The 24,306-nt window shown below is 37.2% G+C and overlaps 1 protein-coding gene across 3 annotated transcripts in view; it reads right to left on the bottom strand.

Annotated features, from left to right (window-relative positions):
• Positions 1-328: 328 nt before the first annotated feature.
• The window catches only part of ERI1 (exoribonuclease 1), a 35,877-nt gene continuing 11,899 nt past the window's right edge, over positions 329-24,306 (bottom strand). For all 3 annotated transcript variants that reach the window (XM_036250330.1, XM_036250332.1, XM_036250331.1), the window contains exons 4-8: positions 23,538-23,621; positions 22,734-22,843; positions 20,707-20,821; positions 17,212-17,513; positions 329-454 (exon numbers count right to left, since the gene is read on the bottom strand). In XM_036250330.1, coding sequence (XP_036106223.1) covers positions 17,271-17,513; positions 20,707-20,821; positions 22,734-22,843; positions 23,538-23,621 — 552 coding nt within the window. In that variant the 3' untranslated portion in view covers positions 329-454; positions 17,212-17,270. The remainder of the gene's footprint in view (positions 455-17,211; positions 17,514-20,706; positions 20,822-22,733; positions 22,844-23,537; positions 23,622-24,306) is intronic.

The following is a 24,306-nucleotide window of genomic DNA, read 5'->3' as shown; positions in this document are numbered from 1 at the left end:
CCTTGAACAGCAGTAGTAAATTTTCTCCCCAACCTGACAGTCAAATAGAGCCTTGGAATAATGACTTTACTGAGCAAGCCATAAAAAATGTTGTAGTAGAGTGATCTCTGAATGGATGAATAACCCTTCTCCAGAATAAAGAACTGTGGTATCTAAAACAGCATACGATTCTTATTGCACCCCATTAATCTATATAGTTGAGCAAAAGAAAATCACTTACAAGAATGGTTTAAATTGTTGAGTTGGAACTTTATTACATCTAATTTTCAAAAGCTCCCCTTCCTTCTCTCCTCCCCAAACACTAATGGGGAGAACGGAAGCAAGTTACCTGTAGAAGGACTGTGGGATTTAAAGCAAGTGATTTGATGTAAGGCCTATTTATTATATTTTCCGTCTTTCTTGAATTTCTCGAATCATCGTCAAGTTCTTGTTTGAAGTTCCCACATTCTTCTCCCTGTACACACAGAATGAACAAAAAGCCGTGATCATGGTGTTCTTTATCCCTCTGGCGCAGGCCCGCAGAAGTGCTGGGCAATCGCTGGGACACTCAGCAGAGCGAGCGATTGGGTTTCAGCTGTCCGCACTGAGATGTGTTTCCTAACATGACACCAGCACGCGGGCAGTTTCTGCGTGGCTCGGGGCTGAACAAGCACTAGACTGAGGTGGGAAGAATGCTAATCCAGGTTTCTTGACATTATCAGATAAAGGGAACTCAAGAGGCTGGGTGTTGGCTGGCTGACAGATATACTCTCTGACACTAATGCAGGTTCGTTTGTTTAACACTCCCCCTACAAAAGATTAACCCAGTTTCTTCACAAAGAACAGTGGCCAGCTTGCTCCTTCCCAAAGCTGTGGGGAAAAGCAGCAGCCCCGCCCTCAGAGATTCAGCTCCTTCCAGGTGAGGCAAATAAATGCAAATTGAGGCTTATTAATAACCAGCATCTATCCCACCCTCTGGAAATCCTCTTGTGCAGAACAGCAGGGCTACATTCCAAGTCCCTGAGTACTGAGACGAATAGCCTCTAGGCAAAAAGCTAGAGGATAACTGAACCATTTCTGGGCTTGCAAATCTACCCAGGAAAATAAGGGTTGACAGTGGTGTTTAACATGGGCCCTCTTATGCACATCCAAACCCACTAGAGGGAGCCACAAACAGCAGAACACCAATACCCACAGGGAAAATTTGGCAGGCTCCAAAACCCATTGAGATAGCCAAAATGGTGATACAAAGAAACAAATCCCAAATGAAAGAACAAGAGAACTCTATCGAAGATAAGTTAAATGAAACGCAATTAAGCAAGTTATCAGAGGTACAGTTCAGAGCCATGATCTTGAGGGAGCTCAACAGCATGAGTAAGGACATCAACACCATGAGTAAAGATATAGAAACACTGAAAACCAACAAAGTAGAAATGAAGAATGACACAGCAGAAATAACACATTGGGAGGACTAACCAATAGAGCAGAGAAAGCTGAGGACTGAATCAGTGAATCAGAAGACAGGGTAGAAAAAAATCAACCAATCAGAAAACCAAAAAAAAAAAAACAATAAAAAAACAGGAAGGCAGCTCAAGAGAACTGTGGGACAACTAGAAACATAATAACATTCACATAATAAGAGTCCCCAAAGAAGAAGAAAATGAACAAGGGTTAGAGAATATATTTGAAGAAACAGTGACAGAAAACTTTCCGAATTTGGTGAAGAAAGAAGGCATTCAAGTTCAAGAAGCACAGAGAGCCCCAAGTAAGAACCCAAACAGGCCCACACCAATACACATAATAATTAAAATACCAAAAATTAAAGACAGAGAATCCTAAAGGTAGCAAGAGATAAGCAACAAGTTACCTACAAAGGAACCCCCATAAGGCTATCAGCTGACTTCTCAAAAGAAACACTACCGGCCAGAAGGGAATGGCATGAAGTAATCAAGGTCATGAAAAACAAGGATCTGAATCCAAGACTACTCTACCCAGCAAGGCTATCATAAAAATAGAAGGTCAAATAAAAAGAGTTTCCCAGACAAAAAAAAAAAAAAAGCTAAGGAAATATATTAGCACCAAACCAGCCTGCAAGAAATGGTAAAAGGACTGCTGTAATTAGTAGAAAAAATAGGAAGATATATATAACCACACTAAACAAAAATGGCAATAAATAAGTACATATCAATAATCACCTTAAATGTAAATGGTTTGAATGCTCCAATAGAAAGACAAGAGTAGCTGACTGGATAAGAAAGCATGACTCAAAATATATGTTGTTTACAAGAAACCCACCTTACAACAAAAGACTCACATAGGTTGAAAGTGAAGGAAAAATATCTTCCAAGCAAGCGGAAAGGAAAAAAAAAAGCTGGAGTAGCAATACTCTTATCTGATAAACGAGATTTCAAAATGAAGGCCATAAGTGGAGACAAAGAAGGTCACTACATAATATTGAAAGGATCTATCCAACAAGAAGATATAACATTAGTAAACATATACACACCCAATATAGGAGCACCAAAATATATTAAAAATCTTCTTGAGGATTTCAAAGGAGAAATCGATAGCAATACTATCATAGCAGGGGACTTCAACACCCCACTGACACCACAGGATAGATCATCTAGACAAAAAATTAACAAGGAAACAGACTCTAAATAAAGCGCAAGATCAAAAGGATTTAATAGATATCTACAGAGAATTACACCCCAAAACTGCAGAATTTACATTCTTCTCAAGTGAACATGGGACATTCTCAAAGATAGGCCACAGGTTAGGGCACAAACTAAGTCTCCACAAGTTCAAAAAGACTGAAATCCTATCAAGCATCTTCTCAGATTACAATGGCATGAAACTAAAAATCAATTGCAACAAGAACATGCAAAGACACTTGAAAACGTGGAGGCTAAATAGCATGTTATTGAACAATGAATGGGTTACCATGGAGATCAAGGAAGAAATTAAAAACTTCCTGGAAACCAATGAAAATGAACACAAAATCTATGGGACGCAATGAAAGCAGTTCTGAGAGGGAAGTTCATAGCACTACAGGCCTACCTCAAGAAACAAGTAAAGTTACTAATTGACTATTTAACCTCACAACTTAAAGAACTAGAAAGCAAACAAAAAGAAAATGCCAGAGCAAGTAGAAAAAAGGAAATAGTAAATATCAGAGCAGAAATAAATGACATGGAGACCAAAAAACAATTCAAAGGATCAATGAAACAAAGAACTGGTTTTTTTGAAAAGATAAACAGGATTGATGGACCCTTAGCTAGACTCACCAAGAAACAAAAAGAGAGAACCCAAATACACAAAATCAGAAATGAAAGAGGAGAAGTAACAACTGACACCACAGAAATACAAAGGATTGCTAACAAATATTATGAACAATTATACGGCAACAAATTGGACAATCTAAGAAAAGTGGACAAATTTCTAGTAACACACAGTCTCCCAAAACTGAACTGGAAAATAGAAAACTTGAACAGTCCAAGAACAACGATAGAAAATGAAGATGTAATCAAGACTCTCCCAACAAACAAAAGCCCAGGCCCACACAGCTTCATGGGGGAGTTTTACTAAACATTCAAATAAGAACTAACACCCATTCTCCTCAAACTATTTCAAAAAATTCAAGAAGGAAGACTTCCAAACTCATTTTATGATGCCAGTATAATTCTGATTCCAAAACCAGAAAAAGACACTACAAAGAAAGAAAACTACAGGTCAATATTCCTGATGAACATAGACGCCAAAATCCTGAACAAAATACTAGCAAATTGGATCCAGCAATACATCAAAAAATTATTCACCATGACCAAGTGGGATTCATCCCAGGGATGCAAGGCTGGTACAATATTGACAAATCAATAAATGTGATACGCCACATAAACAAAATGAATAAAAACCACATGATCATAACAATAGATGCTGAAAAAGCATTAGACAAAATCCAGCACCCATTTCTGATAAAAACACTCAGCAATTTGGGAATAAAGGGATCATATCTTGACATAATAAAGGCCATATATGAAAGACCTACAGGCAACATCATACTCAATGCACAAAAACTAAAAGCATTTCCTTTAAGAACAGGAACAATACAAGGATGCCCACTTTCGCCACTCTTATTTAACGTAGTGCTGGAAGTCTTAGCCACAGCAATCAGACATGAAGAAAAAATAAAAGGGATCCAGCCCTGGCCAGTTTGGCTCAGCGGTTAGAGCGTCGGCCTGTGGTCCGGAGAGACCCGGGTTCGGTTCCCGCTAAGGGCACATACTTCGGTTGCAGTTTGTCCCCGGCCCTGGTTGGTCATGCGGGTGGCAGCCACTCGATGTGTCCCTTCACGTCGATGTTTCTCTCTCTCTCTCTCCCTCCCACTCTATCTGTACAAAAAATGGAAAAATATCCTCGAGTGAGGATAAAAAATAAAATAAAATAAATAAATAAAAGGGATCCAAATTGGAAAGGAGAAAGTGAAACTGTCATTATTCACAGATGACATGATATTATACATATAAAACCCTAAAGACTTCATCGAAAATCTACTAGACTTAATAAATTTGGCAAAGTAGAATACAAAATTTATGTCAAGAAATTGACGGCATTCTTACACACCAATGATGAACTCACAGAAAGAGAAACTAAGAAAACAATCCCATTTACCATTGCAGCAAAAAAATTAAGATACCTAGGAATAAACTTAACCAAAGAAATAAAGGACCTATTTGTAGAAAACTACAGGACATTAAAAAAAGAAATAGAGGATGATACAAAAAAGTGGAAGCACATACCTTGTTCATGGATTGGAAGAACTAACATCATTAAAATGTTCATACTACCCAAAGCAATCTATAGATTCAATGCAATCCCCATCAAAATACCAATGACATACTTCACAGAACTAGAACAAATACTTCAAAAGTTCATATGGAACCAAAAAAGACCTCGAATTGTCACAGCAATCTTGAAAAAGGACAAAGTAGGAGGGATCACAATACTGGATATCAGGTTATACTACAAAGCTACTGTAATCAAAACAGCCTGGTACTGGCACAAGAACAGACATATAGACCAGTGGAACAGAACTGAAAACCCAGAAATGGACCCAAGGCAATACGCTCAATTAATATTTGACAAAGGTGGCAAGAGCATACAGTGGAGTAAAGACAGCCTCTTTAATAAATGGTGTTGGGTAAATTGGACAGCTACATGCAAGAAAATGAAACTAGACCATCAACTTACACCATACACAAGAATAAACTCAAAATGGATTAAAGACTTACATGTGACTCGTGAATCCACAAAAATCCTAGAAATATAAGCAACAAAATTTCAGACATCATATGCAGCAGAATTTTCACTGATATATCAGCTAAGGCAACAGAAACAAAGGAACAAAATGAACACATGGGACTACATCAAACTAAAAAGCTTCTGCACAGCAAAAGAAACAACCACCAAAATGGAAAGGCAACCCACTGTATGGGAGAACATAATTGCCAATGATACATCAGATAAGGGGTTAATTTCCAAAATATATACTCATACAACTCAACAAAGGTAGACAAAGAATCCTATTACAAAATGGGCAGAGGAGCTAAATAGACACCTCTCTAAACAGGATATACAAATGGCTAAGAAACATATGAAGAAATGCTCAACATCACTAATCATCAGAGATGCAAATTAAAGCAACAATGAGGTATCACCACACACCTGTCAGAATGGCTGCCATCAACAAGTCATCAAATAAGTGTTGGCGAGGGTGTGGAGAAAAGGGGACTCTAGTACACTGCTGGTGAGAATGCAGACTGGTGCAGCCACTATGGAAAACAATATGGTGTTACCTCAAATACTTAAATTGCCATTTGACCTAGTGATCCCACTTCTAGGAATATACCCTAAGAAGCCTGAAACACCAATCAGAAAGAATATATATTCATGTTCCCTCATGTTCATAACAGCACTATTTACAATAGCTAAGATCTGGAAACAGCCCAAGTGTTCATCAGTAGACGAATGGATAAAAAAGCTGTGGTACATATACACAATGGAGTACTATGCAGCTGTAAGAAAGATTTATCCTTTGAGATGACATGGAGGAACCTAGAATATATTATCCTAAGCGAAACAAGCCAAGCAGAGAAAGACAAATGTCACATGATCTCACTTATCTGTAGAATATAATGAACATAACAGTCTGAAAAACAGGGTAGTCCCAGAAACGTGGAAGTGGGGTACAGACTGACAATCCCTAGAAGAGGGGGTTGGGGGGCAGGGAGATAAACCACAGAATTTATATGCATGTATTCATGACCAATGGACATGGACAACAAAGCTGGGGACAGGGCAGGGAGGAAGGGGAGGAGGGTGTTAATGGGGGAAAAAGGAGAAACATAACAAAATTAATAAATAAAATAAATTTTAAAAATATTTAAAAGGGGACTTTTTTCCTTTTTATTGAATTTATTGGGGTGACAACGGTTAATAAAATTATTATGGTTTCAGGTGCACAATTCTACAACACATCATCTGTACATTGTACTGTGTGTTCACAACCCCAAGTCAAGTCTCCTTCCATCACCATTCACCCCCTCTTCCACTGCCCCCCGCCCTCTCCCAGGCGATCACCACCCTGTTGTCTGCATCCATCAGTTCTTTGTTTTTCTTTTTTGCTCAAATTTTATATTTCATTTAGTATCAAAATTTTTAATATAGTTATATTTGACCAATTACGTAAAATAACTTTAATAAGTCAATATAGGAGAAATTTAGTACAGCCTTAACGTGACAATAAATTTAAAACTTTAAACATATTTATTTTTGTTGCAAAAATGTATGAGAATAATCAATATGACTTTCAGGTATAAAAATGTATAGTGAATCCTATGACATCAAACTCCACCAATATGAAAACCTGGTCCAGTGGAATTAGTCCCCATCCTCCAGCTCAGGCCCCTATTCCCACCATTGTAAGTTTCTCAGGGGAAGGCATGTGATATTAGTGGTGATTAGAAAGTGACTGCCTTGTGATCACCGGGGGCCTTTCTCCGTCTAATGTACAGTCAGTTTGTACAGTAAGTTACACTACCGTGACATTTGTCCTTTCTGTGACAGTACAGACTAAAACGTACATTTTTAAAATGATTATTATTGCAATAATGACTATATTTTCACAATTCAATTTTTTGGGTCCCATCTAGGTATTATATTCTATTAGGATAAAATCTTGTGGAAAAATTACAATAAAAATATAAGTTCAAAGAGAAAAAGGAAATGTAAAATTTTAAATATCTTTACATATTTGCTATATGGTTGATGGTATTAGGACTCCACTGGATATATGTGAAAAAGTAATGAACACTTTGTTTTAAAATGTCAGTATTTATCCTATGCTGGATATTATATCCGTTGCCAGTATTTAAACTTATAAACAGTTTTAAATGTGCAAAGAAACAGATTTCCCTTTTACAACTATTTGTACAAGGGAGTACTTGCACAAAAAAGTTTAAAAATCACTGCTCTAGAAAGAGGAAAGGTTAAGCAATGACCCTTCTCAAGGCCAAATGTACTTGGAGCAAATTTTTTTTTTATCAGCAGTGCATAGACTGCACAAGTAGGAAGGAGAGCTTAACATTTGTTTGCTTTTTCTGGCCCCTAGAGGGAAAGCCAAGCATGGACAGGATTAATTAAGCATTTCTGCTATTGAGTTGGAGGCTCTAAAAATGTATTTATGGTGCAGTTAGAGGGAAGGGGCCAGCTCATACCTCTAACTCTACCTCAGCAGCAACTCCTTTATGAGAGTAGTTCAGACTTAAGCTCACTCTACCCTTTGCAATTTCAGGAAAAGGTACTGATCTCTTGGAATATATATTTACCACCATTCATAATTTTTAACTGAGCATCCCTTATGTGTTAGGTTCTAGGGACACAACATGTAAGAGCCCTCACTTGAGGAATTTGCAGTTTCACTGGAGAAACAGAAAAAAACATGGAGATAAAGCAAATCTGTGCAGTACAAACTAAGGGTCCCGTGAGTATAACAAAAAATGTAATGAACAAATGGAGTTATTGCCAAAGGTCAGGGTAGTCTGGGAAGGAGAAGGCAGGAGTCAAAGTAGGTCTTCAAAAAAATCAGAATCAAGACAATGACACTGATGGGCTGATTTGCTGGAGACAGGAGGATGGTGTAGGTGTGATGCAGGTATGAAGGTGACAGGAATGGTGACGAGTACAGAGCAGATGGCTGCTATAAAACTTGGAAGGTAGACAGAAACCAGGCTGTGGAGGATCTTAAATGCCAAAGGAGAGCTGTGTGTTGTCCTACGAGAAATGTTAAGGTTTCTGAGATTAATATGCAATATTTGAGGAAGTTTTTGTTGCTTTTAATGACAATCATCTACAGGAAAAGACAGCGAGAGAGAGAGATGAGTCAGTTATATTTTAGCAACAGTCTGGGTAGCTAGGATGGCAGCAGCCTGTGGCAAGGGTTGTATGAATGAAAAATAATCAAAGGACAGTGTGCTAATGGCAGAGGGGGAACTACAAGTAATCCCCAGGTTTCAAGCCTATGTGACTATGATGATGATAGTCCCACTGACAATAAATCCAAAGGAAAGCAGGTGTATGTTGAAGAAGCAGGGTCAGCAAGCACGAATGGACATGTGAAGGGGAAGGCTCAATCTCCAACTCGTCGGACATCACCAACTATACAGAAAATCATACATTTTCTCCTATTTTGTTCTCTTACTCAATACAGAGAAAAAAGAATTAGTATTCTAAACTTGCCATTGATCACACTATATCCACAATTTCTCAGTATTCACTCTAAATAAATATAAGGACATTTTCCTTGAGAATACTCATTTACAAGTACAAAAACAGATCTAGGTAACGCCTCAGACTCATCAGCCTCTCTTACTCAAGTCTTGCTGCACAATCCACAAAAACAATCACCTCTACCCCTCAGCCTCTCATCAGCCAAGCTTAAGTCCTTGACCTCCGTCTCATTACAGACCCATTGCAGTCCTCACCTCCAGCATGCTGGGGAACATTTTAAACATAAATCCTTTTCCTTTCCCACTGACCCCTCTGTCCAACAAGCCTTGTAGGCTTGTTAGCTCTGAAGTTAATAGTATTTGTATGTTTGTTCCATTCAAAGAATAACGTCAAATTATTTCCTGATATGCAACATTTAGCACAATCAATCAGACATTGGAAATGTCTCAAGTGGAGCAGGAAAATGTTCAGACTATGTAGGACAACCTATCTGTTCATAGAATATCAAATGAGCTGAAGTCTATCCAGGGGAGGTGGCATAGTAAAGGGTAAAAGTGCAAGGCTCAAGTCAGAATGCCTATGTTTGAAACTCCCACTACTTAAACTCTGGCAAGCTAACCTCTCTGTACCTCAATCTTTCCATCTGTAAAATGGAGATAATCCTGTAGGATCCGATGTTAGGTAAAATTCTTACTGTACCTTAGCACCCTTACTACAGTTGATGTATTTATTGATGGAACCTTTATATTGCTCTAGGTCAAGGAGGCAGCAGGGGAGGACAACCTCTTCTCCAAAGGGTGAGCCTGATATTTTCGGCCTTGGTGGCCACAGTCTCTGTTGCAGCTACTCAACTCTGCTATTGCAGCACAGAGCAGCCAGAGACAACATGCGAGCAAATGAGCACAGACGCTGTGTTCCAGTAAGAATTTGTTTATAAAAACTGAAATTTAGCCCGGCTGGCGTGGCTCAGTGGTTGAGCACTGAGGTCGCCAGTTCGATTCCCCATCAGGGCACATGCCCAGGCTGTGGACCAAATCCCCAGTGGGGGGCACGTAGGAGGTGGCCATCAATGTTCTCTCTCACCAATGTTTCTCTCTCTCCCTCTCCCTTCCTCTCTCTAAAATCAATAAAGAAAAAAATTAAGAAAAAAAACAAATTTAATTTCGTATCATTTCTGTGTCACAAAGTATAGATGTCCCCTATGCTCAAGCACAGCATTCCTGCGACCCCTGTCATATACTGAAATGGCATCAAGCGAGGAGTATACCAACTTTCTGAAAATTCACATGACGCCACTTCACTTTTACCAAAGTATGGTAGCGGCTTTTTTTGGTAAAAGCTAAAATCTTTGGATTTCTTTCAATCAGTGAAAACAGGTATTAATGTAGGTCTTCTATAAAAGTGAAGTGGTATAATGTGGACTTTCAGAAAGCAAAGGATACCTATATTATTATTATACCTTAATTTTTTTCAACCACTTAAAAAAGTAAAAACCATAGTTTGTAGGCCATACAAAAACAGTCAGCAGGCCAGACTTGGCCCATGGGAGGTAGTTTGCCAACCCTTGCTCTAGATTAACAAGTTTATGGGCCTTGGAAGTTTGGCGGGGACAGGAAATTGACTCATGCTGCAGAACAAAGGAAACATCTAAGTATACATTTTTAAAAAGATATTTTAAATTGTCATTCATCAACAGTGAACCTAACTATGTGCAATGCACTTCTGGAATCACACACCATTGGAATCAAAGGTGGAGAAGTCACAGTCCCTGCTCTCAAAGAATTTATACTTCACAGTAGCTTAGATACTGAAAGTTTTCCTTCAAAATACAATCTATCTAGTCAGGCTTTTGCAGCATATACAGGATACTCATAAAAGAGGCAGGTGGTTGCTCTGGTGACCCCACCTACAGCCTACGCCAAACACACAATTATCCCGACCACCCAGCTTTTTCCCATCCTCAATATTACTACCAGCTCTCTTCCTCTCCTCCAAAATACTCTGTTTTGCATGATCATGGGGATAATATTTATGATGATGTACTAAAGAGAGCAAGGCCATTGGTACCATTTTTAAAAATGACCATTGCCTTGGCCGGTTTGGCTCAGCGGTTAGAGCATCAGCCCGCGGACCAGAGAGTCCCGGGTCCGGTTCCCGCTAAGGGCACATACCTTGGTTTCAGTTTGTCCCCGGCCCCGTGGGGTTGTGTGGGTGGCAGCCAGTCGATGTGTCTCTCTCACATCAATGTTTCTCTCTCTCTTCCTCCCTCTCTCCTTCCCACTTTATCTGAAGATAAATGCAAAAATGTCCTCAGGTGAGGATATAATAAATAAATAAATAAATAACCATAAACTAGTCTTCAATAATATCATATCCCTTTTAATCAATAACTTGACAGTGACTCCTATGGTTTTTCATTTCAATACAGGCAGAAATTTGTCTCTAAGAGGCAGGTTAAACAGGTCTATTTTTAGGCCAAAAAAAGACACTTCAAAAAAAGATTTTTTTTTTTTACAGCAAATGTTTTGAAGTATTTTATCTAAAAGAACACAAAACAAAACATGGACAAAATACAGTGCTCTGGTATATACTTCATTTGTTTTTAAAGACTGTGGATCTGAAATAATACAACAGAAACCTAGTATGTCAATATATCAGAACAAGTGGAAAGGAGAGAGCAAAGAATTAACACTGCTAATAGTTAAAGAGCAAAAGGTTTTTTAAAATAATAAATATTAATATCATTATTGTATATAGTATATATTACAATATTAATTAAAAACTGACAAGAATAAATTATTAATATTGTTAATTTTTCTAAAATACTAAATGGCATTCATCTCTCAAGCATTTTGCTTGCAAGAATCAGCATTACTGAACACCGTAAAGACAACGAAACACAACAAAACTCAAAAGGTGGAGAGCAGTATTCCCAATGTCTAATTTCATCTCATCAGAACAGGCATGACTGGCAATCTCAGCAAAATCCAATAAAAAGTCCACTTAACACAAGCTATACCAAACTGGAGGGAAGAGCAGAGACTCAACAAAGCAATTTAAAATGAGTTCAGAGGAGGGTGAGGTCAGCAAGATGAAGGGCTAGGTGGTTCAGTGCTCATCTCTCCCACAAAAACAATAAACAGGCAACTACAAACTAACAAAAGCAGGGAAAGCTATGTTTTCCTAGCACAGAGAAAGCTCTGGATTATAATGGAGCATGAAAAGCCCAGCAGAGCTCAAAAGCCGAGGACGGCGCATGGAAAGTGCAGGAACCATTTTAGCTGCATCACCTCATTTCCCAGTCCAGAGCAGCTTGGCAGCAGGAGGGATCCCCTCAGAGAAATTTCACCCCATGGGGGAAAGGTGAGAGCAGAACCCCAGCATGCCTCGCTGCTGTGGACATTTGCAGCCTTTGCTAGTGAGGACCCCCAAGTCTTCACCAATGCCGAACCCTGCTGAGAACTGCCCAGAGCCCCTGCCACTGCATCTCCTCCTCAGGCCTAGCCCTGTCGCTAAGGTGAGACCTGTTCCCAAGTCTCAAGCTATCTAGGAATTGCTGCTAGACCCACTCTCTGAGTTCGGGATGCCACAGTGCCTTGCCATATATAGGACCAGGGCTGTTGTGCTCTGCAACGTTCCCCCTAGGCCCCAACATGTGGCTTTTCTTGTTTATTTTATTAAATTTATTGGGGTGACACTGGTTAATAAAATTATATAGATTGCAAGTATACAATTCTATAATACATCATTTGTAAATTGCACTGTGTATTTGCCACCCAAACTCTCATAGGCAAAGGTCTAATACATGGTGATGGATCATGTGGCTTTCATGAGCCTCCACCAGGAAGGGATGTGCTGCTATTTTTAGATTGCCCCCTGCAGCCAAAGTTGGGACTCTAACCCACCATCCCCAGGCTGTGCTGCTACTGCACTCTGCTCCCTCGGTCCAAGTCACCATTGCGTGCTGTCATCCCAGGACATGCGCTGCTGTTGCTGCTGTATCTCCCTCTGTCCCACCCCATCCAAGTCACTATGATGGGCTCCAGAGACCCAGATCCTGGTTCCAAAAATAAGCAAATGCCCACACCTTAGACACCAGTGCCAGTGACGCCATAAGTGTATCTGTGCTCAAAGACCCAGGCACAGTGGTAGTTTCATGTGCAGCTGATTCCAGGACTCTGTTCCCTACAGCTCTAAGAGCCAGCATGCATGGCCAAGTGCCAAGAAGGATCCCCTCGTCTACAACTTTATTCCATGGACAAAAAATGGAGGATGGAGGACCCAGCAGCCTTCGCCTCTGAGGATCCCAAAAGCCAAAGCTAGCACTGCTACCTCAGGACCTTTATAGTCTTCGCCACAGTCTGCCCCAGTGTTGACCTCAGCCAACAGAGATGCAAGGAGACTAGACCACTATGCTCTCCTAGGAACCAAGGGCATAGAAATCCACCCAGCTGGTGACCTCACAGCCACCTTGAGGTGAAAATCTTTCCCACCTAAGCCAGGCCAAAAAGGCTGGACGAGGTAACTGCTCCCTTAAATACACAGACATTAGAGCAAAGCCATTAGAAAAGTGAAAAAGTAAAAAAAAAAAAACATGACACCACCAAAGGAACACAATAATTTGCTAGTAACTGGTCCCCATCCCCAAATGAAGATCTGTGAGTTACCTGAGAAAGAATTCAAAATAATCATTTTAAGGAAGCTCAGCAAGATTCAAGTGAACATAGACAGACAACTCAATGAACTCAGGAAAATAATGCATGAACAAAACAAGATACTCAACAAAAAGACAGGAATCATAAAAAAGAACCAGACAGTAATTTTAGTTGTAGAATACAATTTAAAAAAAAAAAAATGGGGGAAAAAAATGCAATAGAGAGCTTCAACAGCAGGCAAAATCAGCAGAAGAAAATATCTATGAAATTGAAGACAGATCTCTTAGTATCATCCAGAGGATAAAAAAGAAATTAGAATTAAAAAGATTAAAGAAAGCTCACATGAATTATGGGACACCATCAAGTGAAACTATACAGTCAGCTCTCCAAATCCACAAGTTCTGCACCCATAAATTCAACCAGCTTGCTTAAAATAAACTTTTATAACTACAAGATGTACCATGAAGGTGTATTATGAAAGCCTCATGGTAATCAAAAGGCAAAAAACTGTAAAAAAAAAAACCACACAAATGATAGAGAGAAAAGAAGAAAAGCATACCACTACAAAAAGTCATCAACTCATGAAGAGAGGAAGAAAAAGAACTACAAAACAGAAAGCAATTAACAAAAGAGATAATAAGTCCTTACCTATCAAAAATTACTATAAATGCCAATGTTTTAAATTCTCCAATTAAAAGGCAAAGTGACTGAACATTCAAACAAGACCTAACTAACTATATGCTTCCCACAAGAGACTAACTTAAAGGACACTCATAGGCTAAAAGTAAAGGGATGGAAAAAGATAGTCCATGCAAATGGAAAGCAAAAGAGAGCAGTGGTTGCTATACTTATAACACACAAAATAGACTTGAACGCAAAAACTTAACAAGAGACAACGAAGGTCATTATAAAATGATAAAGAGGTGAATTCATCAAGAGCATATAATATAAAAACATTAGCATGTAATAAATATAAATATATATGTACCCAACATCAGAGCAACTAAATATATTAAACAATTATTAAAAGATCTGAAGACAAAAATAGACAGTAGAGCAATAATAGTAGAGACCTTCAATACCCCACTTTCAACAATGGATAAATCATCCAGACAGAAAATCAGTAAGGAAATAATAGACTTGAATAACACTCTAAATCAAATAAACCTAAGAGACATATACAGAACATATTATCTAACAGCAACAAAATACACATTCTTCTCAAGCACACAGAGAACATTCTCCAGGATAGATCATATGTTAAATCACCAAATAAGTCTCAACAAATTTAAGACTGAAGTTATATCAAGCTTCTTTCCCAACCACAATAGTATGAAACTAGAAGTCAATAACAGGAGGAAAGCTGAAAAGCTCACAAATATGTAGAAATTAAATAATACACTTCTGAGCAACCAATGCATCAAAGAAATCAAAAGGGAACTCAAAAAATATCTTGAAACAAACAAAAATGGTGTGTGTGTGTGTGTGTGTGTGTGTGTGTGTATGTATATATAGGCCCTGGCTGGTGGTGCGGGTGGCAGCCACTTGATGTGTCCCTTTCACATCGATGTTTCTCTCTCTCTCTCCCTCTCTCTCCCTCCCATTCTACCTGAACAAAAAATGGAAAAGTGTCCTCTGGTGAGGATAAAAAAAAAAGGAGTTAACAACATGAGGTGATATGTTAACTATTTTGATCTTGGTGATCCTTTTACAATAGATATCAAATTATCACATTTACATTTCAAATATATAAAATTATATTTGTCAATTATTTCTCCATAAAATCTAAAAAAGTGAGTTAGGACAATAAAGCATCACCAGATAAAATATTGGGTTGCGCCAAAGAATACTGAGAGCTTATAATGTTGAAGACCTTAACAATAAATACAAAATGAGCTTCTTAGTACTTGAGTACTTGGCAAGAAAAACAGGCAAAGAAATCAGCAGCTTGCCCTGGCCAGTTTGGCTTAGTGGCTGAGCGTCAGCCTGTGGACCAGAGTCTCACGTTCGGTTCCCGCTAGGGGCATGTACCACAAAAAAAAGAAATTAGCAGCTTGACTTAAAAAGAAACAAAACAGGAGGACAATGTAGTATTTCTTTGCCATTCTCAGATTTCCCACTTGTAGTTTCAGCTATTGATGAGCAACCCTGGGAGCTGGTGAGAGAGAATTAGTTTTACCATGGCATGAATTTGAGTCCTACGGTAACGTGGCTATGTGGGAAATCACCTAGGGAGTATGCCAAGTGTATCTTTGGCATCGACGTTTCAATAGTAATTTGCTATTCTCTATTCCTCTGCCCTGGCACAGTAGCTCAGCAAGGATTTGAAGGAAATTCTTTAAAACGTTCAGTAATATCATATGGTATATTATATGGTGATATTTGGGATTTTAAAATCTCAGCATGCATTCACTTCACCTCAAGAGTTTACTGTAAAAACCTGAAAATTCTAGATGTTTTACTATAATCCATATCAGTTTGTCTAAGGGCGTGATGTACCCCTGTGCCTTCTGTTGTCCACTTCTTATTCTTTATTATGCTGACTCTACAACTCCTGCCCAAGGGCAGAAATTCATTCTTTCAAGTAAGAAGCCTACAGCACTGTGTGCTTTCATACCAAGAAAAATACCTACTTTTATCCTATGCATCAGGGTTAGAAGACCGCTATAAAATTTATTTGATTATAACACATAAATCATTAAAATAAAGTAGCATCACAGTTATTATTAGAAAGTAAAAGAAAAGAAGCAAACAATCTCAATGAAATTGTTCCATGGAAAGGAAGCAATGCCAGTGAAGTTGTTCATGAAAGCTACAGAAAATGTAATTCTGAAAATATGTATTTTAGCTTCTAAATAAAAAGTTTTACTTCTCAACTCTGTGAACACATTTTTGTTTTTATACCTAATTAAAAATTAACTGTTCAACATTTAGTGGCCACTCACCATGCAAAATCAGTTTTTAATAATAAAAACATAAAATATGGTAGAAAGCATTACTTGACTTTATTAACCTCACTCACAATGTTGAATACAAATGTAAAATTCAGTAATGATCCTTAATTTTACGCCTATGTGAAAGCATGGTCTCTTAGATTTAAGAATTGGGGCAGATATATGTGACAAGGAGGAGGGGAATCAGAGAGCCAAGCCCCCAACCCCACTGATTTATCTATGTATTATAAAATCTGAGGTACAGCCCTTATGTTCTTTCAAATAGTATTTTCTTGACATGCCATTAATGTCATCAGTACTGAATTTTTAACCAGACCCTATAATCTATCACAAGTCGTACAATTATGAATTAAAAGAAACACAAATATGTGTACCGATTACTTTATGAAATTCACCACAAACAGTTGAACTTCACATATAAATTTCAAAAATCAATAGGACTATAATATTCTTAGACCCCAAGGCTAGATAAGGTCCACTTTCCAATTTTTTCTGCAATTTAAGAAATAATTTAATCTAATGATGTTAATGTAGAAATACATTAGATTTAACAATAAGAGATGACATTCAAAGGGAGAACCAATAAACCTTTGCATTTAAAACCAAAAGAAACACATCTTAGACACCTTAAACTATAAAATTCAGTTCTAAGCAGGAACTGTTACTGTGTAACAAATACTGCTCATATAAAAGTGCTGGTGACAAATAATTCAATATACCTATGCCCTCTCCACAGAATCTGTTCACATATATCTACCTATAACTGTAATAAGATTTTGTCTAAGGTGCTTAAATTTTGCACTGCAAGATTAGTTCAATAAGTATTCATCTGCTACCTCTTTGTAGCAACTCCAGTTAGAGTGAATGATCCATGGGCAAAAAGGCAAAAATGCTGTTATTTTCTAGAATGTGGCATTTGTGGAGGTGGAGCACCCTCTATTGGTAATGAGGAGGACACACTCATTAGCTGTCCTGCATGCATTTTCTCATTGATTCGGAGTTCACATCCATCCTGAAGCATTCGAACTGCTATTCGGGCAATGTTCTTAGAGTCATCAAGACCACTGTGAGGCCGCCCATCATAATCCATTCCTAGTTTTTCAAGCATTATTGTCAATTTGGTTTGGCTTCTAGGAACCTGAAAAATAAACGAACAGTAAATAATTCTTTATTCATTCTATAAGTCACTATAAAGTAAAAACAAGAAACTGAAAATTAACAGTAATAGCTAAATAAAGTTAGGAAAACAGCAAATACTCCTGGTTAATTAAAGCAAATAAATAACTCAAACCTTCAGGGCTTTAGTGTTTTGGATTAAAGTATATTTCAACAAATGGAATCCTCAAGACATCTAAAACGTTTGCAGTTTTATAATTTAACAAATCATTTATGAAAGGAAATGCATTGTTCTTCTAAAATGAGGGTTCTACCATTTTAACCCAAATTAATTCTTTTTCATATGATATTTTTCTGTAATGCATTATTTTATTTGACTGACTCCTTACTAGCGGTTCTCAACCTTCCTAATGCTGAGACCCTTTAAAACAGTTCCTCATGTTGTATGTGGGCGTATCTGCATGTGGGCGGACCCTCCTGGAGACAGATAGAGGAGGGGTGTCTCAGTTCCTAAGGCCATCAGAAGTATGTGTTTTCCGATGGTCTTAGGTGAACCCTGGGAAAGGGTCGTTCGACCCCCAAAGGGTCACGACCCACAGGTTGAGAACTGCTGCCTTAGACAGACACACCAAAACATATTTAGCATTTCTAGATGATGAAAAATAACAACAATCAAAAATGAAAGATGCCCTGGCCAGTGTGGCTCAGTTGATTGGAGCATCGTCCCGTGCACAGAAGGGTCATGGGTTTGATTCTCCGTCAGGGCACATACCCAGGTTGTGGGTTTGATCTCTGGTTGGGGAGTATTCAGAAGGTAACTGATAGATGTTTCTCTCTTTCTCTATCTATCTAGTTCCCTTTCTTGCTCTCTAATCAATAAAAAAGAATGAAAAACAATGTCACGTGATCTATTTCAACCTATTTAAATACCTGTTCCATTTTGAAACATGAAAATCTTACACACTCCCCAAATTTCACTTTTGAGAATCACTATTCTATCTTTAGTATATCCTGATTAGAAAGATTTGTTAAGTTGCCCAGTCAGTGTTGCTCAGTGTATTGCACGTCATTCCATGGACTGAGAGGTCCCAGTTACATCTGGTCAGGACACATGCCCGGGCTGCAGGCTCGATCCCCAGTAAAGGGCTCGCAGGAGGCAGACGATCAATGTTTCTCTCTTACATCGATGTTTCTATCTCTCCCTCCCTTCTCTCTAAAGAATCAATAGAAACATATTAAAGAAAATAGTTCTTAAGTTTTACATTTTGTAGTTTGTATAGTTGAATCACCTATACATCTTAAAGCCTCAGCTTCTTCACCTTTACAATGAGAATAACAGTTGTACTCTTTACTCACTACAAAAGAAAAGACTAATTTTTTAAAAATGGGTAGGAGATTTAAACAGGGCCTCCATAAAAAAAGAAATCCAAATGGCTAATAATCACAGGAAAAGGCGCTCAGCCTCATAAGTAATTAGGCAACTGCAATTTAGAACCTCAAAAAGATGGCATCACACATCCACCAGACTCACAAACATTTTAAATGTATGGTAATACCAGATGCTGACAAAGACAAAGAGCAATTATCAATTCATACATTCGTCAGGTGAGAGTGCGGACTGATATAAACTCCTTTGGAAAACTATTTGCATTATCTTGTAATGCCAATGATGCACATACCTATGACCCAGCAATTCCACTTCTAGGTCTATATCCTGGAGAAATTAGTGCACAAGGCACCAGAAGACATACACAAGAATGTTTATAGCATCACTGTTCATAATAGCCCCAAACTGAAAACCACCCAAATGGCCAGCTAAAGTACACCAGATAAACTCTGGTATATTCACACAATGGGATTCTGCACAGCAATAAAATAAATGAGCTGCAGCCATATACACAGCATGGATAAATCTCAAACATAATGATAAGGGGAAAAAACAAAATAAACAAAACAGCCAGTATGACACTAATGATATCATGTTCAGAAACAGGCAAAACCTAACTATATGATATAAGGATAAACACAAATATTAAGGCTTTATAGGAAAGCAAGAAAGTGATCCTACTAGAAGTATGGATTATGGGAGCCCTGGGAGGAAGGAAGGGGAATAAGAGTGGAAGTTACACGGGATTTCACTTTAAAACACTCTGTCAAACTCTACTTTTCTGTATTCATAGTTTTCGGTTTTAAGAAATGTTAAAACCACACACAGAAAAAATATTAAAATAAAAACAACTTTTTTCATGAACCTACTTTAGGATGTGCTTCACCAAATGAAATAGTAAAGGAAAAAAGATGACACAGATCTAACACATGATAGAGGGAAAAGGAAATCTCCTAGGTGATTTTAGAAGCCTGAACAAATAGTTCTGATTAGAACAGGATTAAAGGCTCCAGGAAGGCATTCCTCAAAGGAAGAACAAAAACTGACAGACTACCTGAATGTTTTGAGTACAGATCCTGAGAAGTGATTTACAAGTTTGAGTGAAAAGGAACAGAATAAGAAAACTAAAGAAGTCAATTATTAAATCTGAGGAAAATCTGTGAACACTCTCCATCATCATAGGAATGTTAAATACTGAATAATGATTTAATTACAGAGGTAATGTAACTATATTAGAAAGATGCAAGGAAGAGAAGGACCTGCAGAGGTGGTTTTTCAATAGAGCTAAATCTTCATCTTCCACTGCAGGAACTTAATAGATTATCTCAAACTAAAATTCAAGAAATAGCATAAACACATAATTTAGATATATTAAGTTCTAATATTAGAAGAAATAGCTTCAGAACGTTGAAAGTGTTTGTCTCAGGAGAATAGAAACCAGTACTGGTGAGGGCCATGGTATAAGACTGCCAACTGCTATAAGTTTTACAATATTATTTTTAAAATTTACATTATACACGTGTTAAATTTGATAAAATTAAAATTCAATGGGGATTAACTGTTCCACAATCAATCAACATATTGGATACCCTTACATTTTCAAACCTGTATTGAAGATATTAACCTACTTAGTAACATTAAATGAGCAAAACAGCTTATCTTTCTAAACTCAGATGAATATAACTAATTTGGAATCTGAAAAGTAACAACCAATTATATGGTCTTTTTCTGTGAAAAACACATAGTAAATCACAATTTAATGTGCATGCAAAACATAAACTTATCAAGAGCATAAGAGTATATCATCAATAAAATACAGAAATTTTACCTTGTAAAAGTTTCCATATGATTTTCGAATATTGATCCACTTTTTAGCAAAGGGAGGATATTTGAGTCTGCTGAGCCGGCACTGAATGTTCAGGAACTTACTCATATCCCATGAACTTGTATATCAAAAATGGGGGGGAAAATGGATAAAATAAATGCTACAATATTTTTATATGAGTTCTTCTTAAGTCATTCTATTTATTTTTTTATTTACACATGACACCTTTCTCATACTTACACATAACATCAAGCTTAGAAAATTAAAATCTCTTCCTCCAAAATACTAATTCAAAAACAAACTTTAAATAAAAAAATTAAAAGTTGGGTATATTTAATTTTTTTCACAAACTAATTCTTGTTAGGCATATCTTGACTATTTTTATGGTTCTGATTATCTGTGTAAGCCGCTATCTTGTTGAGTCTTTTTTCATCATTCTAAACAATTCTGCTAAGCTGACTTTTAATGCCAGGTTTATCACATCAGGAAGTTTCTGCGAGGATTTCTTTTGAAATAAAACAAATAAACAACATACTTAAAAGAGAGCTGGTATCAAGAAGTCAGAATAAAATTTGTTCTGCTACGGTAGATGTTTTTATAACACTAATTAGCCTATGTAGTTAAATAGGAGAATATGGACTGTATAATGCGAAAGTGTATTGGTTCCATACATGGGTTTTCCTAGCCAAAAGGAGTTAAGTATAATAGCAGACAAACTTATAACCTTCAGCAAGAAAGAAAAAAAGCTCACAACTCAGCTTCTGTACTGGCAATAGGAGTACTTTCAAGTAAATTTTAAGAAAATTAAAAACAAGTGCCTGTCCCCAGGATTCCATTTCTTCTGTGCATTTGTAATATCCTTGGAGGCAACTTCCACCTACCAAGATGCTTGCCTGCGCTGTCCAAATTATGTCTGGTGGTATCAATTATTGTTTTTGTTAGTGCTCTGGTTACAAAACGGCACAAGTTTTGAATGGTCTTTCCCAGAACATGAGGTTCTTACAGAATCGCATGTACTGTGTTACAACAGAAACACCTGTATACTTGAGTACTAACATTGATCATTTGTGTTTGAAATCAATAGATTTCTAAAGAGGTCAATCAACATTTTCCCAAACGTCCATTTTCCAACACAATTACAATGTGATTAAATTCAATGCTCTTTCCTTGTTGTATGTGAGGGTCTCTAAATTCTTTATATAGGTGACATCGTAGCTATGGTGTACAATCTGTCTGTAGTTTGAAACAGAATCGATCAGAACTTCCTCCTTGAACCTTAAAAGCACTATGGAGGAGTGCCTTGGCACAATGCTTATTTTGGTGTTACCCATCTTCCCAGTTAGTCTTTCACTGAGCATCCATTTTGAACTCAACACTACAATAAGCGTTATATGAAAGCCTACCAAGTAGCAAAAGTCCCTGCTCTGAAAGGACTTTTAATCTCCTTGCAAACACAAGTCTTAAGTACATAAAATTTAGTATCAGAATATTGTCAGATGCCAAACATGAATGGTACACATCAGACAGGCTATTATATAACTTCAAGGAAAAAAAAAAAATCAATGTCAATTATAGTGTCTGGAGTAAAACATTAGGTGGGCTTTGAATAATAACAAAGAAGTGGTCAAGGAAGAGAGCCTTCCAATAGAGAGGAAAGCCCAAATAAGTACACAGAAAAAGGATAAACAATGTGATTCATGGGCCAGCAGGACTAGAATAAAAAAGAATGGCAGGTGACTTAGGCTACACAGGTAAGGTGAGATTAGATGAGAGATACTTGAAAGCAAGACTGAAGAGTTTGGACTTTTCTGAGTAAGTGTCTTGATGAAAACAGTTTTAATTTTACATATTAATATTTATCTTTCTCTAGTCTTCCAGTCCTAGATTAGACTGTTATCACTGCTTTCAATGGTAACAAAAAGAAAAATATTGTCTTCATTAGTAAATAATATTTTCTGTGGTTATTATAAAAGTTAAATAAGGACATCTTTAATCTTAAAAAGTAGATAAAAAGATGATTTCCTACTTACCCATCTGTTAATATGCAATACTTATACTTTGTTCCTAATTCCTTCAATTTCATCCAGTCAATTACTTTTTTTAGTACCTGAGGGAAGGTATCAGCTCTGTCTACCTGATCCTGAGGATATAAAATACATAAAAATCAGAGAGTTACATGTAGTCCTACAAAATACCCAGATATAAGCAATGACAGAAAAGGAATAGAAAGATAAGTCTTATCTATAATGTTTTAAATTCTTCATGATTTCCTTGGCTGAGATACACCTAGTATTTCATTTTTAAGACAATTAAAAATTATTTATAGCCAAGTATTAGGGACTGCTTTCAAATGAAGCACATAATCCTCCCCAAATTAAGATTTAAGATCAAAATCAAGATTTAAGATCAGCCCCAATGGTTCTCTTTTTGTAGCCTCAACCCAGTGGGTCACCAACTCACTGGAGTGGAGGAAAGGGAAATCTCTTATCGCTGAAAGCCAGAGCCTTCTGCACTAATCTCTCTATCTCGAAGCTCACATCTTTCTACCACATCTTCCTAAAATGTAAATCTTACCCATCACACCACTTTCGTACTTAAAACCCTCCAAACACTCCCCAAGGCTTTCGGAATAAAAAGACACACAAGACTCTTCATGACCTGGCTTGCCTCGGCCTACCACTTCAGCTTAAACACTACAATATGAAAGATCTTTACCAAGCAAGCAAAATATACTAACTTAAACTGTTTACAACACTAAGTTGTTAAAACTATGAAATAAATCACCAATTTCAAAATTTCTTTCAAACTTCTAAAAAGAAACCTAGAATTATAACCTGAGTAATTCCAGTTAGATTGATGCAGAAATCAGACAGCTGTGTGTTAACCTCTGGTCTCACATACTGCTGAAACGTATCTTCCTACAAGGAAAGGACAGCAAGTTAATGCATTTTCTCAGACTTAACAATGCATGACATAAATACAGCCACACAAGATTATAATTTTACAGGTGCTCATGGCATAGAACTTCTAGAGTTTTAACAATTTAAGAGTAATTCCCTGTTCCCAAAGCACTCTGATTTTTTCCCTTATAATCCATTTTAATTAAGGCAGCTCTGATAAATTCTCCAGAAGCACTCTGATTTTTTAATTAAAAATTATGTTTCATAGTTTAAAAAATTTTAAAAGAAAGCAAGTGTCTGCAAGCAAGCTAGCAAACCGAAGTTTAAATAAACATTTTCCCTAAAAGCACAATGTTGATAATTTTGTAATATTTTGAAACTGTAAAGCCTATTAAATATAACCTCTACTTCAAGATAATAAAAGCTTTTCAAATTATAATAAATTCCTTTAAATACCAGTCTTGTTATAATAAATTTGCTCCAGATTACTGCTTTCTCATTTATTCCTGAATAGTCATTATTATATTAAGAATCCATTAAACTGAATTATGAAGTCAAAATTTGACTCTATGATATTTCATAGTTTAAAGGGTGAAAATGTTTCATTTTTTTTTAGTAATTTTTAAACTCTTCAAGAAGCTCATGTGTGCCTTAGTTTATGCTCCTGACTCTGTGGACTCAGTAAGGCCAGTGTTGTTATTAT

Source organism: Molossus molossus, unplaced genomic scaffold (genome assembly GCF_014108415.1).
Source record: "Molossus molossus isolate mMolMol1 unplaced genomic scaffold, mMolMol1.p scaffold_m16_p_9, whole genome shotgun sequence".
In the NCBI taxonomy this organism is placed as follows: Eukaryota; Metazoa; Chordata; class Mammalia; order Chiroptera; family Molossidae; genus Molossus; species Molossus molossus.
This window is presented reverse-complemented; position numbering and strand designations above follow the sequence as displayed.